The following is a 23,292-nucleotide window of genomic DNA, read 5'->3' as shown; positions in this document are numbered from 1 at the left end:
AGTCTCTCTCTCTTCTCACTACCTCTTCTCTCTAGTGTCTCTCTCTCTTCTCTCTACCTCTCCCCTCTAGTCTCTCTCTCTCTTCTCACTACCTCTTCTCTCTTAGTCTCTCTCTCTCTTCTCACTACCTCTTCTCTCTAGTCTCTCTCTTCTCACTACCTCTTCTCTCTTAGTCTCTCTCTCTCTTCTCCCTCCCTCTTCTCTCTAGTCTCTCTCTTCTCTCTACCTCTCCTCTCTAGTCTCTCTCTCTTCTCTCTACCTCTTCTCTCTAGTCTCTCTCTCTTCTCTCTACCTCTTCTCTCTAAGTCTCTCTCTCTTCTCGCTACCTCTTCTCTCTAGTGTCTCTCTCTCTTCTCTCTACCTCTCCTCTCTAGTCTCTCTCTCTTCTCTACCTCTTCTCTCTAAGTGTCTCTCTCTTCTCTCTACCTCTCCTCTCTAGTGTCTCTCTCTCTTCTCTCTACCTATCCTCTCTTGTCTCTCTTCTCTCTCCCTCTCCTCTCTTGTCTCTCTTCTCTCTACCTCTCCTCTCTAATCTCTCTCTACCTCTCCTCTCTGGCGTCTCTCTCTCTTCTCTCTGCCTCTTCTCTCTAGTGTCAGTACCTCTTCTCTCTAGAGTCTCTCTCTTCTCTCTAGTGTCAGTACCTCTTCTCTCTAGTGTCTCTCTCTCTTCTATCTAGTGTCTCTCTCTTCTCTCTAGTGTGTCTCTCTCTTCTCTCTACCTCTTCTCTCTAGTGTCACTCTCTTCTCTCTAGTGTCTCTCGTTCTCTCTACCTCTTCTCTCTAGTGTCTCTCTCTTCTCTCTACCTCTTCTCTCTGGTGTCTCTCTCTTTCTCCCTCCCTCTTCTCTCTTGTTTCTCTCGTCTCTCTCCCTCTTCTCTCTAGTCTCCCTATCTTCTCTATACTTCTTCTCTCTAGTCTCTCTCTCTTCTCTCTACTTATCTCTTGTTTCTCTCTTCTCCATACATCTACTCTCTAATCTCTCTCTCTCTTCTCTCTACTTATCTCTTGTTTCTCTCTTCTCCATACATCTACTCTCTAGTCTCTCTCTCTTCTCTATATCTCTCTATTTCTCTCTTGTTTCTCTTCTCTATACCTCTTCTATCTGGTCTCTCTTTCCTCTTTTCTCTCTCTTTCTCTACATCTTCTCTCTATTCTTTCTTTCTCTTCTCTCTACCTCTTCTCTCTATTCTTTCTTTATCTTCTCTCTACCTCTTCTCTCTTGTCTCTCTTCTCTACCTCATCTCTCTCATCTCTCTCGTCTCTCTCTTCTCTCTTTCCCTCTCCATCTCTTTCCATCTCTATCTCTCCCTCTCCATTTCTCTCTCCATCTCTCTCTTTCTGTCCCTTTTTTTCTCCCTCTCTCTCTCTTCCTTTCTCCCTCTTTTTCTCTCAATCTCTCTCTCTTTCTTTTTCCCTCTCTATCTCTCTCCCTCTCAACTTCTCTCCATCTCTCTATTTCTCTCTCCATACATCTCTCTTTTTCTCTCTCCGTCAATCTCTTTTTTCTCTCTCTTCTCTTTTTTCTCTCTCTTCTCTTTTTCTCTCTCCCTCTATCTCTCTCATCTCTTTCTCTCCTCTCTCTCGTCTTTCTCTCTCCTCTCTCCTCTCTCCGTTCTCTCTCCTTTTCTCTCTCTCTCTTGTCTTTCTCTCTCCTCTCTCCACTATCTCTCCAGGCTCGTCTCTCTCTCTCCTCTCTCTGGTCATTCTCTCTCTTCTATCCTCTCTCTCTCTCCCTCTTTCTCTCTCTGTGTGCGTGTGCGCCGGTTGTTACGATTATTGTATTCCTCTTAAAAGAAGAAAACTTGTACCCGCAAGTAAATCAACGGTCTTCTTTTTCCATGCCGTGTTTTTATTAATGAAAAGCTAAAATATTGGTCTGACATTACAATAAAGAGTCAAAATCTGTCTAGCCCAAGTTTTATTTACATTTTTATTCTCATATCATTTCAACCATGGTTTTTTTTTCTTAGTCAAAGCCTTCTCTGAATTATAAATGTCCAAGTGTGTAGAAGAAATATTATATATAATATGTAAGAGTTCCCATGAGCCAGGTGTTCATGTCCTTCTGGAAGCAAGTAAATAAAAGGAAAATTGGAAGTTTTGTACTATATGCAGTCACAGGAGGTATTGAATAATAGGATGCATAAATCATTGCACATGGGATTAAGCAGGCAAGTCTGGTATGTTTAGCAAATAATGTGACATTCATGACATGTTTGACCCCGTCAAATTAGTGGGTTAGTGGTCAGGTCAAAATTGAGTTTGGTGGGGTTAATGGGCACCCATAAAACAAAACCTATTTGCTGACAAAAATACGTTGATAGGATAATGTTCCAATTTGGAACTTGAGATGATATGTGTCTTTATATGTGTTGGGCCCTGATTAGAAGTAGATATTTTTGATGTTATAATGTTCATATGGATGCCTATCGGTTTGGGTTGTCCCAACCGACTAGTGGGTAGAGTATCTCAAACCACTCCAAATGGCAGGTTGGGATTGGGGTTGACTTTGGTCTTGGTTGACCAAAGTAGGCCATCCAACCATTGACCAGGCTCATGCCTAATTGATATGGTATTTTTTGTGTGTTTAATAGTTTATTTCAAATTAACAATATTGATCCTCATTATTCTATTCTCATAGGTGTGATTAAAATGATTATCCACGTCCCATAGAAATCTAGTTGACCATGGGAGATGATGCTGGTACACTGTGCCAATCTTAAAACAAAATGAATATTATATATTTCTGATAGAAAATCTGGATGAAAGTTATCATACAGATGTGCATACAGAAATGTTGAAATATATTTTATGTTTTTAGAGTCTTAAGAATAACATAAATCTTTCAAAATTTTATATCCTGTTTATTAAGTTTTTATAAGATGTTTGTGCTCTTCACATGTGAAAAAAGGCACTCAGAGAACTTAACTGTGTTTTTATTTGTACATACAACCAAAAGATAAATCACGCCCTTTATGACTCATTTGCTTAAAGGGATATGTCTGTCCATGCATCCATCAGCATTTTTTTGAATTATAAATCACAGATATATTTATCTATGTTATATTTAAAGTATATCTGCGATTTATAATAGAAAAATACTGATAACAAGATCTAAATGAAATATGCGAACAAATATATGTTTTTTTGGAAGACCTCTTATTTCATAATTTTGGAAGTGAAGTTAATTAACCAGGAATCATTTGGTTTTACTTGTATTTCTATGTACACTCTAAAGGTAGAAAATCACTTTGTGCCTCCTATGATGACTCACATATCGCTTTTTCAATTTAATCAAATACTTATATATAGACTTCAAATATTTTTATGATATATTTTTCGTCATTACTGCAAATAATTACTGTTGAGCTCTCCGAGTTATGTTTAAATAAAATTTTCTTTTGGAGTGTTTAAGTTTTCCTATTTTCAAACTCAAATAGTAACTTAAAATAAATTTACAAAAATATCCTTGCATATTGCCATTTCCAACCATGCAAAAATGAATTAAAGTTAACTGCTTATTTTTTTCTGACACTTGTATGTGTTTTTGCCTTCACCATTTCAAAGCAAAACTACATATCATCATGTGATCTAAATCATTATCTCATTGAATATTTTACTTAACATTTCAATTGAAAGCCATTAAAACACACATTTTTTAATCAGAATGCTATGCAAGTTCAGAATTAATACTAGTTCTCATGAAACAAAAATTATCTTGTGTTAACCAATTTGAGCTTATAGGTGCACAATTGAGAATTTACATGATCAATAACGAGCAGAATATTTGATCACTAACAATGTCTGGATCATTATCGACCCAAGAGTAATGTATTCAAACTGGCCATCCGATAAATAATCTTCAATCGATTTGACTGCATGGGTTGCCTATGCAAGTATGCTTGCTTGATGGACTAGGTCGGATCATTCAATCAATCGATGTCATGTGAAAAGTGTTGGGTTCTAGAGCCCTAGACGTGGAAGAAGATTACAAAATGATCCGCAATGGAAGACTTAAGAGAAATCGCATGGCATCGATAAAACCATTGAATGAAATACATGTGCACGGATTGCATCGCTGATTTCTTGGATCTCGGAGCCAGAATAATCGAGCTGCTCAAGTGTGCAGCTTCTAGACATATCCATGCGGTCCTCAGCACATGGGATCTCCTCCTCTTTGGCGACCCCCGTTCATTCTCCGTCTTTGTCGTTACGCCGTCCCGGTCACATCGAGAGTGACAAGGAGGTTTGGGGAGAAGGGATAAGAAGGGAAAGGCCCTTGAAAATTTTTGGCCTGGTTGAATTTCACTCAAGGTCTTCCCCTATTTATACTAAGTGGGTATTTTTTCACAAAAAAACACCAAAACTTAAATATATCTTCCAAGTCCAAAAGACCATTTGCATGTGACCCTCTAGGCCCTTGTATCAGTCTAGTCAATGACTCGAGCGGCCCAATAACCTTTTATTGGCCTTTCAAATTAATTACTTATATCATCATGCATATTAATTAACGTTGGCTCGATTTAACCCAATCATAGATTAAGTCTCCAACATGTGGAGTGCCAAGCTTCACCTCGTGCTCTAGAAGATACAAAGGAGTGTATATCGATCGACTCACTCACTGAACCTGTTCGCCATCATTAACCATGTATTTATAGTCCCTCATCCACTTGACACTCATAGGATGACTTGGGGCATGGTCAATTGTCAATCCCTAATCGGTCATCTGAGTTAGTACTAATGCATTTGGAAATTATCGAATAACTCTTCCCAGATATTTCATTGCCTTGGCCAAGGACTTCATCGCATCCTCTTCCTTGAGCTGTCACCTCTTATACCGAGGGTGGACGATCCCATCTTGACCACTCAATTGTCTTCGTGAACTTCTTGATGCCCCAAACTAAGACTATTTGGAATCACATGATTTACAGTTCGGTATAATACCATTCAGGGATTCGTACGGATCAATTCAGCGAACTCTTTCCACTAAACTGCACCCACTATTTATCCTTAGCGTCTCCATACTAATGTCTACGTGACCAACCATACTCATCATATGAGTGAGGCTATATAGTGTTATTCTATCCGGATACTTTGATGTCCTTCTCGAGTATCCTTCGAATAGGAATATTTGGAACCCGTGCATAATGACTAGTAATCTCCATATTACGATCTCATCATAATTTATTAAGTCAGATCATGTATTCGTGGACTTCGTTATAAGCATCGCACGTGCATTATAATGAAAATGTTCTTTTAATGAATAGAACAAGATATTGAATGTGTGATTGGCTTGCTGGCCTCATATATTTCCATCAAAAAAGTCCCCCTAAAAACCCAAGGCATGGAATGGTTGTGGCGTTGTCATGGAGCCTCTGGCATAAAGCTATACTTGGCTCCTGTTGAGATACTGATAAACCATAATCTACAAGTTTGTGATGTTCCTCAACAAGTGATACATCAGTCGCATAGTCCACATCCCCTACACCTCCCTTTTGGCCTCTAGCATGGGAATAACTCTACATCCCTGGAGCCCATTTTTTGAGAACTATTAACTTTTTTAAGGTGAAGGCTTAGTGCAGTTTAGTGAAATGGCCAAAGGATGTGCTATGATGAATGTTCAAAGTGGATTAGGCCAACTCAACCCCAAACATTGACTTTGACACTATATACATTACATGATTAATCATATTGTGAATCATGGAAACATATAGCACTTACCTTGTAGAGTTCAAACTATGGAACTTGCACAAGCATTAGATGACTCGTTTCATGTATACGTAGGCGTTTGACATTTGACCATGTGGTCAACCAGTCAAAACAAGTTACAACACAATATTTGTATGAAGTTGTTAACCATGTTATATGACATAGGTTGAATTATGTTGATCGAACAAAATTTGACTCATGAAATGTGATGACTAACATTTCATGGAATCATCTACCTAGATAATATAAAAAATTTCCATGATAATGGATTATTTTACATATCTTAAATATAGATGGATAAACTTAAGTCTCTGTAATATTTTGACGAAAAAACATTCAAATATATCTCAAAGTTTTTAAAAAATGGAGTTAAATTCGTGGAGGGACTTCATTATTTGATTTACATATTACGGATCATGAAATGAATGGCAAAGTTGTAACTATGCCCATTCTAAGTTAACTTAGTTACCTTATATTATTTTTCTCGCTCTTATTAAATGCATTTGACAACATAATGTTTAAAAATTTGGACTTCCCCTTTTCACTTTCGAAATCCAATAAGACAAAGCCCTAATATTAGATTACATGTTATGACTCTATCTATCTCGGTGAAAAAGTGCACTACAAAGAACGAGCAAAAGAATTTGCGTTCTAAAGAAATATGTAGTATTTATTGGAGACAATTTTTTAAACGACACATTTATTGCTAACATCATCCCATATACATTGTGCCCTAGAATTCGTGCCATTATAGTATGTTCCCTAAAAACAATGACGTGGAGACATTTACTTATTTATTTTTATTGGTTATTGAAGTTAGTAACATATATACAAAACTATAGCATCTTGAATTGTGCTAATTGATGCATGATTGAAGAAGTTATATGCGACCAAAGAAGATCATTATGAAATTAAAGAGAGAATAAATAGTTGATATGGGGGATAATTGAAGGGAGACTTAATAATCTCAAAATTAGGGTTTTAATTTATCATTAATATTTTGATATTATCCAATAAAAATCTAAACATATACTCACTTGGTAATATTAGCTTGTTGAGTATGGATTGTCTCCACATGGAGCGATGATTAAGGAAATATTCTTAATATGGTGAATATTGATATGAGAAGAGAATATTGATGAAATCAAATGACGAGAAAACTGATAGAAATATATGTGGCCGGCAAGCCAATCACACATTCCACATCTCGTTCCATGTTCATTAATAGAACATATTCATTATAGTGCACGTGTGATGCCTATAATGAAGTCCATGAATACATGATCAAACGTAGTGAATTATGATGAGATCGTAATATGGAGATCACTAGTCTTTAAGCATGTGTTCTAAACATTCATATTCAAAGGATACGCGAGAAGGACATCGAAGTATCCGGATAGAATAGCACTATCTAGCCTCACTCATATGATGAGTAGGCAGGTCCCGTAGCCATTAGTGTGGCGACACTAAGGATAGATAGTGGGTGCTCTTTAGTGGAAATAGTTCACTGAATTGATCCATACGAATCCCTGAATGGTATTATACCGAACTGTCAATCAAGTTGATTCACGTCACAGTTGTGTAAGTGGTCCTTAGACCTGAGACACCAAAGACGTCTTGTGGAGGGGCGATTGTACTTTGACTATGGCCAACGAGTCTCTAATCATGGGATTCTAAACGGTCTTAGTTCGAGTGCATCAAGAAGTACACGAAGGCGATTAAGTGGTCAAGATGGGATCGTCCACCCTCGGTATAAGAGGTGACAGCTCAAGGAAGATGATGCGATGAAGTCCTTGGCCAAGGCAGTGAAATATCGGGGAAGAGTTCTCAGATGATTTCCGAATGCATCAGTACTAACTCGGATGACAAATTAGGGTTTGACAGTTGACCATACCCTAAGTCGTCCAAGGAGCGTCAAATAGATGAGGGATTATACATACACGGTAACCGATAATGAATAGGTTCCATGAGTGAGTCGATACACACTCCTTTGTATCTTCTAGGACACGAGGTGTAGCTTCTCACCCCACGTGTCGGAGTCTCGACCTATCGATTGGGTTAAATCGATCTGACATTAATTAATCTATATGATGATATAGTTAATTAATTTGGAAGGCCAATAAAGGTTATTGGGCCGCTGGAGTCATTAACTAGACTGATACATGGGCCTAGAGGGTCACACGCAAATGGTCTTTTGGACGTTGGAAGATATACTTAAGTTTTTGGGGGTTTTTATGAAAAATACCCACTTAGTATAAATAGGGGAAGGCCCTGAACGAAATTCACCCAGGCCAGAATTGTTCAGGGGCCTTTCCCCTTCTTCTCCACTCTCCCCACACCCCTTCTCCATCCCTGATGTGATCATGATGACGTAATGACGTCGATGGAGAAAGAACGGGGCTCGCCAACGAGAAGGAGGAGATCCGACGCACCGAGGACCGCATGGATACATCTAGAGGCTGCACACTTGAGCGGCTCGACTCGTCTCGCTCCGGGATTGAAGAAATCACGAATGCGATTCGTGCAAAGGTACTTCATTTTAATGGTTTTCGTCGATGCCGTTCGATTCGCAAAAAAACTTCCGTTGCGCATCATTTTGTATTGTTCATCCATCTCAAGGCCCCTAGAACCCAACAAAAACAAGAGGCAAGATAGTGATATTAATTTGTGGAGAGTTGTTAGTAGATCGTGATAATTCAGATTTTAGAACATCTAGTGACTGCGAGAATGAAATGATGAATGATGATGTGAGGCATGACAGGAATGGGGTAGAGAACGAGTCGAACATGATAATTGACTAGTAAGTTAACGATACAACGATGATTCTAAAGTGGTAAGTGTCAGCAAGGGACCTCGTCAAGACTATATATTTTCTTTATGTGCCTTTTATTTTATCTTATTTGTATTTCTTTTTAAGTACTTTCTATATATAAGTGTCTCAGGCCCAGTAAATGGGGCCCACTGTGTACCCATAAGACCATGGGGACGAATTAAGGAAGTGAGTCTTTTTTCTCTCCAAAAACCCTAGCCGACGAATCTTTGATGAGGAAGCTTGACCGTGAGCGATCTGGACATTGTTTCACACATGATATCAGAGCTCCATGCGTAGGATGCCCAGAGGAGAAATATCTCTTCTGCTTGTCTCCTAGTTCCCGCAACGGTGAGGGAGCTCTTCAGCGGGATCGTCTTCATCTGTGGTTGATCTTCCAACACAGGAGAAGAGACAAACTACGACATAAGTAAAAAATGAAGCTCTGTCGAGTACTTGTGGTGAAATATTCCACAGCTGAGTGGCAGAAAGCCATTCAAGGCTCCACCGGCAATACGTGCTTCTGATTTAAGAGGCTAACCACATAAATTCGGCTTGGCTCAAGAAGATCTTGTCAACACAGGCGACTGGGTCTCAAATATGGCTGAGGTAGCAAACTAGGAGGTTATCGTTCAGACTACTGAAGTTGGACGAGAGATCTCGGACTAAGTAATCTTTCCTACTGTGCAAGAGAGAGTCAAATTCAATGGCTTCAATCTACTTGATTGGAGCGAATATGTTGAGATGATTCTTGAGAGCAGGGAACTCGATGATCACCTTATGCATGAGGTCGACTCAAGTAACCCAAGATATAAAGCCTGGAAACGTGAAGATGCAAATGTACAACAGTGGTTGCTGAGCAGTATGACTGGAGATCGATTCTGGGAGATATCTATATCTGAAGACGACAAAGAAAATTTGGGATCATCTTCAGAAGAGTAATGTGAGAAAGATCCGCACCTGGAGAATATTTGAGCTGGTGTAGGGTGAGATGCAAGTTGCAGAATATGCAGAAGAACTTCCAACTCCGCCGCTAGCAATTGACCACTTCAGACCAATCAAAAATCCTGAGGAGTGGCAATCAACCCCACAAGATCGTATGTTCAGATTCCTGATGGGACTGAACAAAGAATATGAGAGTTTACATAGTCAGATTCTCAATCGTGAACATGTACCCAACTTGGAAGAAACAATTCAGATTGTACTTAATGAAGAAAGCTGCAACAAGTCAATTCCAAGTGGTGGGAAAGATGAAGTTGGAGCAGGATTCTTGGTAAAGATGAAGCAAGCAAAGGGAGCATCGTCTGGACGTGAAGGTGCAAGTGACAAATATGACAAGAAACCAGGGGAAGATACTCAAAGTCAGAAGGGTCAAGGTGGCAAATGTAAGTCCAACCTTCGTTGCTCATATTGTAAGAGGAAAAATCATACAAGGGAACACTGTTGGATTTTAAATCCACATCTCAGGCCTCTCCATGCTCATGCTACAAATGCTAAAGAAGCATATTCAAGTGCTGGGGAAGGACAAACAGACGGTGTCAGAACGGTTCAGATTGAAGAATATGATAAATTGAAGGAGGAATTTGACAAGCTGAAGGCTTTGATCAGCTCTACATCTATGGCTCGTGTGGGTGAGACAACTTCTTACTCTAATATTTCTTCCGACTGGATTATTGATACAGGTGCCACAGATCATATGACTCCCTACTATAGGAAGTTTCACAATTATGCTCCTTATGAAGGGAGTAGACGGGTGTTTACTGCGGGAGGAGAGATGTTGCCGGTTACTTGGATAGGCGATGTTAAAATTGCTAATCTGGGTATTATTAAGCAAGTCTTACATGTCCCAGGACTTCAGGCACAACTCATATCTCCTCATAAACTTGTTAAAGATTTACGTATTACTTTTATAATGACGTCTGATGGATGTTTTATTTATGACAAGGTTAAGAACCTGAGGACTTCATCTTTTAAGGATAAGAATGGGCCGGTGTACCTGAACGACCGTGTTGAGGAAGCCTATACATCCAACTGTAATGCTTAGGAGCTAGAGTGTAGCATTCAGTTGGAGTATATTACGCTGATGCACTATCGTCTTGGACATCTGTCATTTGAACATTTGAAACTCATATTTACAGTGTTCTTTAAGAAAATAAATTATTCTCGTGTCTTGTGCAATACATGTCAATATGCTAAACATAAGCGCGTGCCCTTTCCTCGGAAAGGAGAACGAAGTACATAACCTTTTTATCTCGTTCATTGTGATGTTTGGGGGCCATCCTCAACTACAACTTTGACGGGAGCAAGGTGGTATCTTATATTTGTAGAAGATTGTACCAAGCTAACATGGGTTTATTTATTGAAATACAAATCTGAGGTTGCTGAAGTAATTGGCAATTTCTTTCGTATGGTGAAGAATCAATTTGGTATCTCTATCAAGTGACTAAGATCAAATAATGCCAAAAACTTTTTCAACAAGACCAGGTCATCTCTATTTGCTCAGGAGGGTGTAGTACATGAATTGTCCTGTGTGTATACTCCACAACAGAACGGGGTAGCAGAAAGGAGGATAGGTCATGTAACTACAATGGCTCGGTCATTGCTCTTACATTATGAAGTGCCCAAGAGTTTCTGGGGGAAGCTGTCCTGACAGCCGTGCATATAATTAATAGATTACCACTCTATTCATGTATATAAATAGCCAGTACCTCCTAATTATCTACAAAGGGTGACATGCGATTAAAATATTTTCAATAAATATTATAATGTTTGTATGAATCGAAGCAGAGAAAGCATAAATGAGGAAATTGAAAGTGAGCGGTGTAGTTGAAATTGAATAATTTTAATAACACAAACGAGGAAAGGAAAGTTGTGGGGTATTCAGAAGAAACAAGTGACTGCAACGTTATCGTGAGCCAGGTGTTATGATCCTTAATGTTTTGAGTTCTAAGTGTCATTTTCAATTTTGTATCCCATTGCAGAATCAATTTCAGAGAGTTGATCAAAGCCACATGTGGGGTATTCAATTTTTTACAAAACGTATTACCAATTCTTTGAATTCTAATAGGGGAAGTCAAAGGTGCTTAAAGGGGATGATGACATCCTTTTTGTCAACAAGCTAAGTTAGTGTATTCATAAAGATTTTACATAGAGATTCAAAGGTGGTGAGTGTATTTGAGTTTGGAATGGCTGAAAGTTCATGGGATCCATTTAACATTTTATATAGAGATTCTACGCGTAGAGAGCATGATAAGCTCGTTGACTTTGAAGGGGTTAAGTTCATTTCATACATGGCCACAAGAATTAATCAAATTTTATTTTAGTGTTAGGTTGTCTTATCTTATTTTTCTTACTCTGAAAGAATGGGGAAACATCAGATTAGGGTATTACAATTACTTTAAACTTCACTGTATCATTGTTTCCAAGTATTCAAGCACAAGACCAAACTGTAGCCTTTAAGCAAATTAATAAAAGACTTGTGTTTATATGTCTTTTGTTCGCCTACATCTCCAATACTGTGCATTACTGATTCACTATGAGACTGCTTTCAGATGCTTTTCAAAAAACTTTGACTGAAAGCAAATATATTCCACCATGCTGTGGGTTCTCTTAAATTGGCAGTAAGTGGAATTTTGTTAGAGTCCTGGAGAATCAATAAAAAAAAAATTGAACTTTAGGGTTGATGAGGTATTTAGTCTCTGAGGAATGTCTAGTCCATCCGTGCATTGGTGATAAAGAGAGAAGACTTGATTTGCCATTTTAAGGGATTAAATCTTTTGAAACGATGAGAAAGTGCATGCCAATGTTTCATCATAGTGATAGACCATGAAGTATTGTACACAAAATTTTATCCTTATCTAAAATATAAAATTAGATACCTCTCCGTGCTCAGTTAGATAATCATAAAATCAATAATTGAAATAAGTTCCCTTTTAAGATGAATTGACTTAACCAATTGTGTACTTCTAGATTGTATTCGTCCAGTTATATTAAAACCAAATATTAGAATTATGCGAAGGTTTTACGGTTTGCATGTGGCTATGTGCCAGGATCCTATATTACCCAAGAAAATAAGAAATTGATAAACAGTGTGGATGGTATTTAACAGGACCAGTAAAAATCATCAGACCTTGCTGAATAAAGGTAACAGATTAAAGGTACAGAACAAGAATGGTCTACATAATGAAAAAAAATGATAGGATGCAAGAACGAATTGAGAGAATGTTTTATTTCACTTTGCAAACATGTTTTTAGGAGAGAAAAAATCAGGGGTAGTTCACAACTTGAAAGACTGAGGCGCGCTATTCCCATGAGAAACCTCATCAATCCATGACTTCCATGCGTCCATGTAGTGAGTGAAAAGCTCACTCAAGGCTAAGTAACAAGACAAAGATTTCTCAAAAATTTTACAACGAAAAAAGTATATGCATAATGTATGAAGGAGCACTAATATTTACCCTGTTTTTCTTAAGGACTGAGTTTTCATCCCAACCTACATGAAAGATACTAGAGCAGTATTATCTTTAATCTTGTTGGGTTATGATTGGATATGGGCTTAAATGTTTATTTTTTCAAAAGAAAAGAGTTTAAAGGTTTATTATAAGAGTTCATGCAGGCGATCAAGAAATAACCATGTTTACAAAATAGAGTCAATGTCAAGAAGGTGAGAAATAATCACATCCCCAGCAATCATATAATTCGGAAAACGAGGAGAGCAAAATTATAAAGGTAAGGCTTAAAAGCTAGACCTAAGAAATAATCACATCCCCAGCAATCATAAAATTCGGAAAACGAGGAAAGCAAAATTATGAAGGTAAGGCTTAAAAGCTAGAGCTAAGAATAGAACAATCATGCACATTATTAAGAAAATTTGATTAAAAATAAAAAAAAAACATTACTTGATACTTTAGAACAAAAATGATAAGACACGCAGAATGGCAAAGAATACTACCTTGGTTATGATAACGAGGGTGCAAGGACTCTGTCAATGTCTCCCAATCACAGGCCTTTTTTGTGGGCACGGCTTCGACAAACTTTTTATCCACTTGAGAAGGAAAAAATGGCCCAAAAACAATACCTGCGGAGTTCTGAAGTTGTCTTTGTGCAGTGAGATTGCACTCTTTTAAATCATCACTTTTGGTTTGGTGGATTGTTTGCCTCTTCCGTTTCTTCAGATCTACATTTGTAATATCTGAGCCGAATGCTCTCTTGCTTAACTTCTCTATGCCCTCATTCTCCACACTTAAAGAATTGGTCAGCTTTCCGTTCAAACCAAGCCATCTAAAAGCCGGTTTTCTGCTCTCAGAATTCTGAATCTGAAATCATGAGGAACAATAAACGAATTAAGTCATAGTTGGAGGATAAACATAAAGTTTCCATAAGGCCATAGCTTTACCTTATCTATCAGCGTTAACGAGGAGAGAACGTTGGCAATGTCATAAAGGCGACGAACCTTGGCCGCATTGTCTGGGAAAATAAGGAAAAATACTATTATTTCTGGAAAAATAATAGTATTATAATGACGCAAAGGGTTTAAATTTGGGTCATGGTGGTGATGCCCATTAGTGTTTGCCATCATCAATGACAATGCCACGAAGACGATGATGAGATATTGTCATCTCCATCATTTGTCCTGGCCAGCATGACGGTGACAAGACAAAATTGCCACCGTCGCTTGTCACCATCTCTCCACTACTTTTGCTTAGATGATGATGAAGTCGTCATCGTCATTGTTTTTTATTGAAAACAATCATCGTCATTGTTGTTGTCGTCATTGTCTGCAGCTTGAGAGATGGTGACCATTTTGATCATTATCAGCATCTGTCTGTGGGATGAAGAATAAGATGATGACAAAATCATCATTGTCAATCAAGCCGCAGACAATGACAGGTTATTGATGGCCATGATGATTTTCATCACTGTCTGAAAATATACTAATGCCCGTAACTGATAAACAATAAATACCAGGAGAAAGAAAGTTTTAATATAGGTTACAAAGTCAATTAAATATCAGATTCGGAAGAAGAATGAGTTATCAAATCAAAGTAAAGAAAAGTGTAGAAATCAAAGAAAAAAGGTATGGAAGGAGAAGTGTTACTCACTTTTAGAATGGCAAGAATACCCATGACCGAGCAAGGATTTAGCAGCGTCATCTAGAGAGATTGTTTTTTCCTTAAAAAATGTAAGATTAACGATATTAAAAATACTGCTGATATTGGATAAAATAATTCGAGAAAACATAGCTTCTGGATGGTGATACTTACACCAGTAATGAAAAACAACTTCAGAAAATTGCGCGTGAAGAGGCCCAATGATTTCTCTCTCCTGTACTCCAATCCTACATAATTCATCAAGAGGATCATTAAGAAGGGATTCAAATCAATAATAGACCACTAATAATTTCGTATCGTTGCTTCTAAACAAGAATTTCAAACGGGACGTTTTAGAGCATAATCCAGAATCATCATTCCAGCTTTTAGATGTAAAAATCTCAGCTACAACACAGCTGATAAAAAGGAATATCGAATTAGAAGAGTTATAACCATAATCTAGTATCATAATCCCGTCAATTAAAAGATAAAAAACTATGCATTTAGACACAGTGATACCGGACTACCTGGAATATACATGGAGAAGAGAAAAAAACAAAAAAGGGACTTCACACCGAGCTCCTCAGGCCCTGTGTGTCCTTCTCTCTCCCTGCTGATATCTTCTCATGGAACACTATAGTTAATGTCTCTCTCTGACTCTTGAATCTTCTGGTGTTTTCTTAGAATATTAATATTCTTGGAAATTCTTGAATTCAAGAAATGGATTCACATCATTTCATATTCTCTCGGCAACTGCAGCAATATCTCTCCCAAGAGAATCGTATCACTCAGCTGCTATTGAGGAATATCAATCCATAATCCAGTATCATAATCCTATGTTTTAGAGATAAAAAACTATGAAACGAGGCCCTGATGCTCAACAACCATTTCTAGCTCGCATTTATGAATGCATAATCCAGTATCATAATCCTGTCTTTAAGAGGTTAAATTACACGCTCAAGACTAATCTGCTAGTCAAGAATATTAAACCAGAAGTTAAAAATCATAATCCACCATCGTATTTCCATCTTTTAGTGATGGAAATACCAAAAGGAGAGTGAATTAAATCAATAAAAGGCTCACCCCGTTCGCCATTGCAGTATACACTTCCAACTGTGACGGACAAATTCAAGCAGTTTTTTTCTTCTCCACAATCACTTCTCGGATGAGGTTCATTACTCTCTGATTCATCGTCTGGGTACTAGAAGAAATAGACAAAATAATTCTGAGAAATTAAAGCCAAAGGAATTGCTGAAATTGGATTCAATTCTCACTCACTTCAACTAATGAAACCGGCTTCAGAGTTTCATCTCCTTCTACTTCCCTCAATGCCTCTTCCTACATCATTCGAACATTTGATTTAGAAGAGAAGTGGAAGGAAAATACAAGAAAGATCTTGTTTTTCCACCTTTTTTGAATAATTTCTACCTTTAGACTATTCAGTGCCTGAGGAATGCCTGATAGACCTATCCATGCATACCGATTCTTGCCTTTCCTGGTGAGAACCTGGCGAAAATTCAGCAGTAAGTTTATTGAAAAAGAAGAAACACACAATTAATGCCTAAATAAGTGAAATTAAAGGAATAACCCACTCCGACACTCTCCAAAACATTAACGATATCGTAGATCCGTCGTCTCTCGACGCCTAATTTGCCGGCAGCATCATCCAACCATACCAACTTGATGCCACTATCCTTGTATAGATTTAAGAAACTGCACATCATAAATTTCAGTCATGAAATCCCATAAATCGACAAAGAAATGGGTCATAATAAAAAAAGATGGCTTTACTTGGAACAAAGTAATCCTAGAGATTTCTCTTTCCTAGAATACTTGTAGCTTCTGCCTTCCTTTTCAACTTCTCCTACCATTCTTGCAAGATTTCCCAACAGGGTAATGAAGATGAAGAGAAGAACAAGGGAATGACACCGAGTTCTTGACTGATTGAATGAGGATCAAGACATGGGATTAAAGGGAGAGAAGAAACCCACAGAACTAAGTTATTGATAGATTGAAAGAGAAGCAAGGCACAAGATTTCCCCACAGAAAACTAAGTTCTTGATGGATTGAATGATAAGCAAAGCACGGAAGCGTCAGAAAGGGAGAGCAGAAACCCAAAAGATACTAAATTGATGAGAGATTCAATGCGAAACAAGGCAGAAGACAAACTTTACGAAAGATTGAATGAAAAACAAGGCACAAGATTACAGAAAGAAACAATGGGTAAGATCTGCAGCAAGATTGAAGGGGTGGAGAGGTCCGCCTTTTAGAGAGAGAGACGCGCAATGGAGAGCCATGAATGCAAGATAGAGAGTGAAAGAAGAATGTAGAGAGAGAAAGATGAGTTGGGCGGGAGTATGGAGGAAGAGCGCGCGTTTTGGCAGATGGGTTTTTCAAAAGACGCGAAATTTTCTGCAATTTATCGGGAAATTTTCGTCGTTATTGGTAACTGAAGCCAACATCTCCCGCCAAAGTTCAACAATTTATATACGTTCTAATAAAAAGATTAAACATGACAGATTAAGTTACTGTGAATGATGGTTTCCACACAGTAATACAATGTGAATTAACAATTAAGTTAAGATTGAATTCATCGAAGGAACAAGTATTATTTCTACGTAGGGTGATAAAGTGAATAATTGTGAAGTTAAGATAGAGTTAAACTAACTAGGGAACAAGTATTATTTCTACGTGGGATGATAACGTGAACAATGATTTAGTTAAGATTGAGTTCAGCTAACTAAGGAACAAGTATTATTTCTACATAGGATGATAATGTGAATAATGATTAAGTTAAGATTGAGTTCATCTAACTAAGGAACAAGCATTATTTCTACATAGGATGATAATGTGAGTAATGATCAAGTTAAGATTGAATCCACCTATCTAAGGAACAAGTATTATTTCCACATAGGATGATAATTCAAATAATGATTAAGTTAAGATTGAGTTCATCTAACTAAGGAACAAGCATTATTTCTACATAGGATGATAATGTGAACAATGATTAAGTTAAGATCGAGTTCATCTAACTAAGAAACATGTATTATTTCTACATAGGATGATAATGTGAGTAATGATCAAGTTAAGATTGAATCCACCTATCTGAGGAACAATTATTATTTCCACATAGGATGATAATTCAAATAATGATTAAGTTAAGATTGAGTTCATCTAACTAAGGGACAAGTATTATTTCTACATAGGATGATAATGTAATAATGATTAAATTAAGAATGTAAAGTTAGCTTTTGTTGATTTATAAGGTGTTTTTTAAACCAAGCCCCTCAAGTTAGAGTAATTTTTTTTGAAAACCCTATATCTGAGAAATAGCTGAAGGAAGTTATTAGGGTAAACATATGTTTAACGTTTTACTCACAAGGAAACAAAGCATCGTGGAACTTTGCCAAAAATATTGCTCCTCTCTAGATTTATAATATAAGGTGAAAAATAGCTTACTGGCTATATAAATAACTTTTGAGATACTTTGAGAAACTATACCATTTATCAATTCATTTTTAAAAATAAAGTAAAATTTTAAATTTTCTTCTTTCCTCTTAAGTTGTGAGAATATTGCTGAACTGTGAATGTACATTGAAGTTCTTTCCAAGGTCAAAATTGAGATTATTGTTGAAGGTACTAATCAAAAGGTTGATGAAATTTGTGGAATTTCTCATCAAATCTTGGATTACACACAAACATTTTAAAAACCAATAAGTGAACTAATATAATACAATACAATACCTTTCTCAGAAAAAATGATCCAGATAACTAACCCCATAAATATAATTGATAAGGTAAATATTTTAAATAATAAATCTCTCATTACCTATGAAATTCATTAAAATACACTGATTTTAAGCACAAATACTGACAGAAAATGATTTTACTCCTTGAATAAAATACATCTGCATTTGTTTGTCTTATTTTTGTTACAAATTTGTCCATGGACTGATACTAGATTTAAGTTTTATAAATCTCTCCAATTAATCTTTGTATTTAATATTTATTTTTCCACTGCGTACATAGTTTTAAATTTTATTAAACAACTGTGAACACATAACAGTGCATTTTCTTACTTACAATTGTAATTCTCTCAATCAACATATTTTTTACTGAAATACATATTAAGTTAAAACGATAGAACAAAGTGTGCATTTAGAAAATTCTCTTTTATTTTCCTTAGAGGTTGTCATTAAAATAATATATATTTTTTGCATAGTGCATGTCAGAGATACTCCACTCGTTAAACAGACTGACGAGGGGAGACAACTCTATCTCTATTTATTAGGTTCTTTAGAATACTTACAATCGTTGATAAAGTTCCTTATCGATGGTCATAAATTTAAAAAACAGTACATCAAAATATTAAAATGTATATTTCATTTCATTTAAATAAATTAACTTTTAAAAAAAGAATTTATGTTTTTTTATGTTTATTTTCACTCACATGATCAGAATATAAATGGACAATAAAAAGTTCTATGAACATAAAAGTCCATATTTTGATCCAAATGAGGGGATAAGAAAATGCACATTATTTAACTGAAAAAATGGGCAATAAAAAATTTCTACGAACATAAAAGTCCATATTTTGACCAAAACGAGGGGATAAGGGCCATTGCCAAGATGGATTAGGTTTCTATGGTTGAGTAAAATGATCCCATATCTCAACGATCTGAGTTGAACTTGCATGTGGGTCTTTTCTGTAGATCTGAGTGAATTTTGGACTTGTATTTGAAGAGCAGAATGATTCATACGGCTATCCATTATTAGGATATTAAGTCATTTTTTAATGTCCTGATAATACTTAAATATTTTATCTGTACGGATCATTGACTAATACTTTCCCAGTTTATACAAGCTGCTTTTTAATCATCAACCTGTCATTTGATCAGCAAATGAAACAATTGTTTTCATGGCCCTTTTTCACTCTTGTATATACCAAAGTGTGAAGGGAAAGACGGGGTTCTCAATTTATCTAGATTATACTGAGTTTCAGGACCACCCAACCTAGGATTGTCACTTATTAGGGTCTGTGAACCTCCATTTAATGATAAATTAAAGGTTAACCACATCCATTAGTATTTTAGAAGCATTATCCATAATCAAAACCACCCTTCCACCCATAACTGCCACTGAAAACTTATCCTCACCATTGTTAGGTCTTCTCTTTGTTGCTCTGGACTACTACCACTCTGTTCACCGCTCATGTGTCTACATAATTCTCTCATGCGCCTACTGATGTGCCAAGGGATTTTGCCACCACTGTCATGCCACGCCACAACAATACTTGTTTATACCATTGTTTCTGCCACTACTATTGTGGACGTTGCCACTGTTGCCCCTATTGTGCTCAATATTGCTGCGGTTGGCATTGTGCTGTTTGTTGCCACTACCAACACTCACACTTGTGCCTATCACTTGTATCACCACTACAACACTTACCTCTACTACCATTTTTCTCGCCATTATTACTAATGCCATCATATGCAATGCATTGACAACCACTAGAAGAATGTCAAGTGTCACCAAATGATGGCCAAACAACACCGCACACCACACACCATACTAAGGTCTAATTTTCACTTATTTTACTTATATCAAATATAAAATAAAAAATGAGGGAAAAAAATTCCACTTCTCTTTTTGGATAATTATGAAAAAACTATACACTCATGAACATAAGTTCTAATCATAACTAAGGGTTATTTTCTCCAATAATTATTTATTTGAAGATATTTTTTCCTTTTAAGATTTGATAATTTACCACATATTAATTATGTAAATTATAAACCATTACTATATTTAACCAAAAAACTCGAGTTATTTGGTCTTTTCGTAGAGGTTGTAGAATGCCTGATGTAAAATGATTCGACAGTTTGACGGATCTGATTACACCACAGAGAACAGACATATACGATGTTGTGGATGAAATTATGCATGTTTTAAAACAACAACAAAAGTAGTTCAATTGCTGCCGACTAGATTGATGGAACAATGGCGACACGAGAAGTCTAGGGTCCGGGAAGCTCCTGATGACCCAATAGATCTGCACGAACACCGACGAGGAGAGAAAAACAATCACTGCCCGAAAGTGTTCCAACCTTCGTCGATGACGAGTCTAATCTGACACCAAGAATGGATAAGCATTACTCTCAACAAACAAGGTGGCTAGTTCTAAATACTCTCTCCAGCAGGGGAATGTTGAAATTAGCACTGAAGCAGGTAATTATGCTAAAAGTATAGGGGAGGTCTAGAGGGTGTAACCTGAAGGAGTCGTCCGAAAGGGTTGACTCCACAAGAACACCTCGGGGTAGGTCAATTGAGTCAAAGTCCAAGTCCGCCGCCCGGAAGTTTGATCCAGCACGAGCGCTTTGGCAGTAGATCTCCCAAGTCAACATTGACAATTGCAGATGTCGGCCAAGACATAGGCGGTGGCAGAGAACTCAAGTGGGTTCAGCGTAATCACTGTAGGCTTCAAAGTTTGTAGTATTGATAGTCACCGACAATTGTCACACGGGCGTCTGAGCAATGTCCGACGGCCTAGACGAAGGCTTCAAACGAGCAATATCTATCGTCGGCTGATGAGATCCGAGATAATTCTTGATGTGGCAACCTCAGGCTTCCACAAGGCTGCATGGGCCCGGTCAAAACATGCAGAAAACAGTGGGGGTTGACTGCGCTATCGGGTCCACAGGAGATCAACCGTCATGCAACACGATCTTACTCAAAACATGGTGTTGATGAAGTCCGTCGAGGCTGCAGTGGCATTGTTGATGCATCTATCCATTAGGGAGATAACGGGACTCCGACGTGAACAAAAGTAGATCTTCATGTCAAACAAAAAAATAAGAAGTCCAACTCCATTAGGGTAGGCCACCCCCTTTAAGTAGGGTTTGATGGTCCGGTCCGATCCGGTTTTCTGGCATGGACCTAAACCGTACTTGAAGTTCGGTCCGGTTCCGGTCTGGCCTTGTTCGGTCCCGGTCTGGTCCGGTACCAGGGTAGCAGAGGAGCACAGGGGCGACGGAGGCATTGTGTGTGTGGAGCAGCGACGATGAGTGCTTGGGCCGGGTGATGGGAAGGGCAACATGGAGGGGGATGGGTAGTGCGCAGGACAGGACCCAGTCCGGTCCGGTTTTTTGGCATTGCCCTAAACCTTACCTGAAGTTTGGTCTAGTTCCAGTCCGGTCTTGTTCGGTCCCGGTTAAGACCGGTCCCCGGTCCAAAATGTCAAAGCCTACCTTTAAGTAGGTGTGGTTGCCCTAATGAGCCCATTAGGGGAATTGCCCAAAGATGGCCATTCCCTAATGGCCCTAATAAACAAACATACAAAACAATAGGATAACAGAGCCCAAATACCAGGGCCTATAACAGTTCATAATGACAAAAAGCAGAAATAAAAGAATAGTTGGAGCCAGTTGTCAAGCTTACTTGAGAGTCGGGTCCTTCACATCGGCTCGGGCTCCACGACGCGGCTGCTAGTGAGTCTGACCTGTGTCTTCTCGATGGTCCTCCATCGATGCCATTTTGGGTGAAAAATGATATGACACCACAATAAAAATCATATTCTATTAGTCACTTCCTTCTGTTTGCATGTTGTGTTTTTCACAACACAACTTTATAGTATAAAATTTAAAGTCTTTATCACTATTTCACTAGTTGAATTTAGTGAAACAATCCATGTTATCATTTACTATATAGTAATTATATGATTCTTGCATAAACATGTTTATTATTATTATGATTTTAGACAGATAAATTTAAAATATTATAAATAAAATGAATTTTGTAATTATTATGGAAATTTCCCTAAGCTGTTATTATTAAAATTGATCTTTACGAAGTGTACTATGATTTTATACATTTATTTTATGAGGAAATCAATTATTTAAATTGGAATTAATATAGTAAATGATGCATTTCTATCTATTTTGAGAAGTTGGCGTTTATTTTATCCAAATATTAAGTTTTAGAGAGGGAAATAGGGAACGGATCACGAGTCAGAGTGTCGCGGGAGGGTGAGAAAGAGGCAATTGTAGAGTGGTACATCATGTAGTGGGCTGTCACAGGTGGACCATGGGTTAGGGGGACATGAAGGGGGCTTAATGGGCTGGAGGGATCATTTCAAATGCATTAGTTAAGTTTGAAAGGATGACCTAAGAAGGGGGGTGTGTGAATTAGTTCCTTTAAAATTTATCCAGTTTAATAGATTCATCCTAATAAAACACGATTTACCTGTATTGGGACTGAGTTATAGGATAGCAAAGACTCGCTTAAATTTTTTATACAGCTTAGGTAACTCCTTAATGCTATCCACGGTAGCCAGTTAGAGGGGATGAAAAGCCCTAACCAATTTTGTGAATCCCCCAAGAAAAACACTTGGAAAGAAGGCTTAACAAGGATGCCAATAAAATAAAATGTTGGTGAAGCTCTGTCATCCTTGTCCCCCAAAGTTTTCCAAGGAGTGACAGTTTTTGACATCCTATGACTTGTCCCCCAAAGTCTTGTTTTCTTCAGCTCCCAAATCATTCACCTAGTTGACCGCCAAAGTCAACTGGGAATCACAAATCTTCATTTGAAATATTTCTGGAGTACTTCTGGATGTTTCCTCATCGTGCATGTAACTTTCAAAACAATGCACATAAATAAAGTATTCACAGAATAATGATAACCTTAACA

The 23,292-nt window shown here is 37.5% G+C and overlaps 1 protein-coding gene across 2 annotated transcripts; it reads right to left on the bottom strand.

Moving 5' to 3' along the window:
- Positions 1–12,618: 12,618 nt before the first annotated feature.
- Positions 12,619–17,025, bottom strand: LOC144708495 (E2F transcription factor-like E2FE). Of its 2 annotated transcripts, XM_078581865.1 has the most exons (11): positions 16,399–17,025; positions 16,200–16,320; positions 16,036–16,113; positions 15,886–15,945; positions 15,691–15,808; positions 14,782–14,855; positions 14,620–14,689; positions 13,914–13,984; positions 13,470–13,833; positions 12,976–13,010; positions 12,619–12,892 (listed from the first exon to the last, which is right to left on the bottom strand). In XM_078581865.1, exons 1-11 carry the CDS (start codon positions 16,476–16,478, stop codon positions 12,887–12,889), a joined length of 1,077 nt encoding a protein of 358 aa, XP_078437991.1. In that variant the 5' UTR covers positions 16,479–17,025; the 3' UTR covers positions 12,619–12,886. The 2 variants fall into 2 exon arrangements, with proteins under 2 accessions (XP_078437991.1, XP_078437989.1); XM_078581863.1 differs by lacking the exon at positions 12,976–13,010.
- Positions 17,026–23,292: the final 6,267 nt, after the last annotated feature.

This window comes from Wolffia australiana, chromosome 10 (assembly GCF_029677425.1).
Source record: "Wolffia australiana isolate 7733 chromosome 10, ASM2967742v1".
Classification (NCBI taxonomy): Eukaryota; Viridiplantae; Streptophyta; class Magnoliopsida; order Alismatales; family Araceae; genus Wolffia; species Wolffia australiana.
Note: the sequence above shows the minus strand (reverse complement) of the source record. Positions and strands in the feature narration are given on the sequence as shown.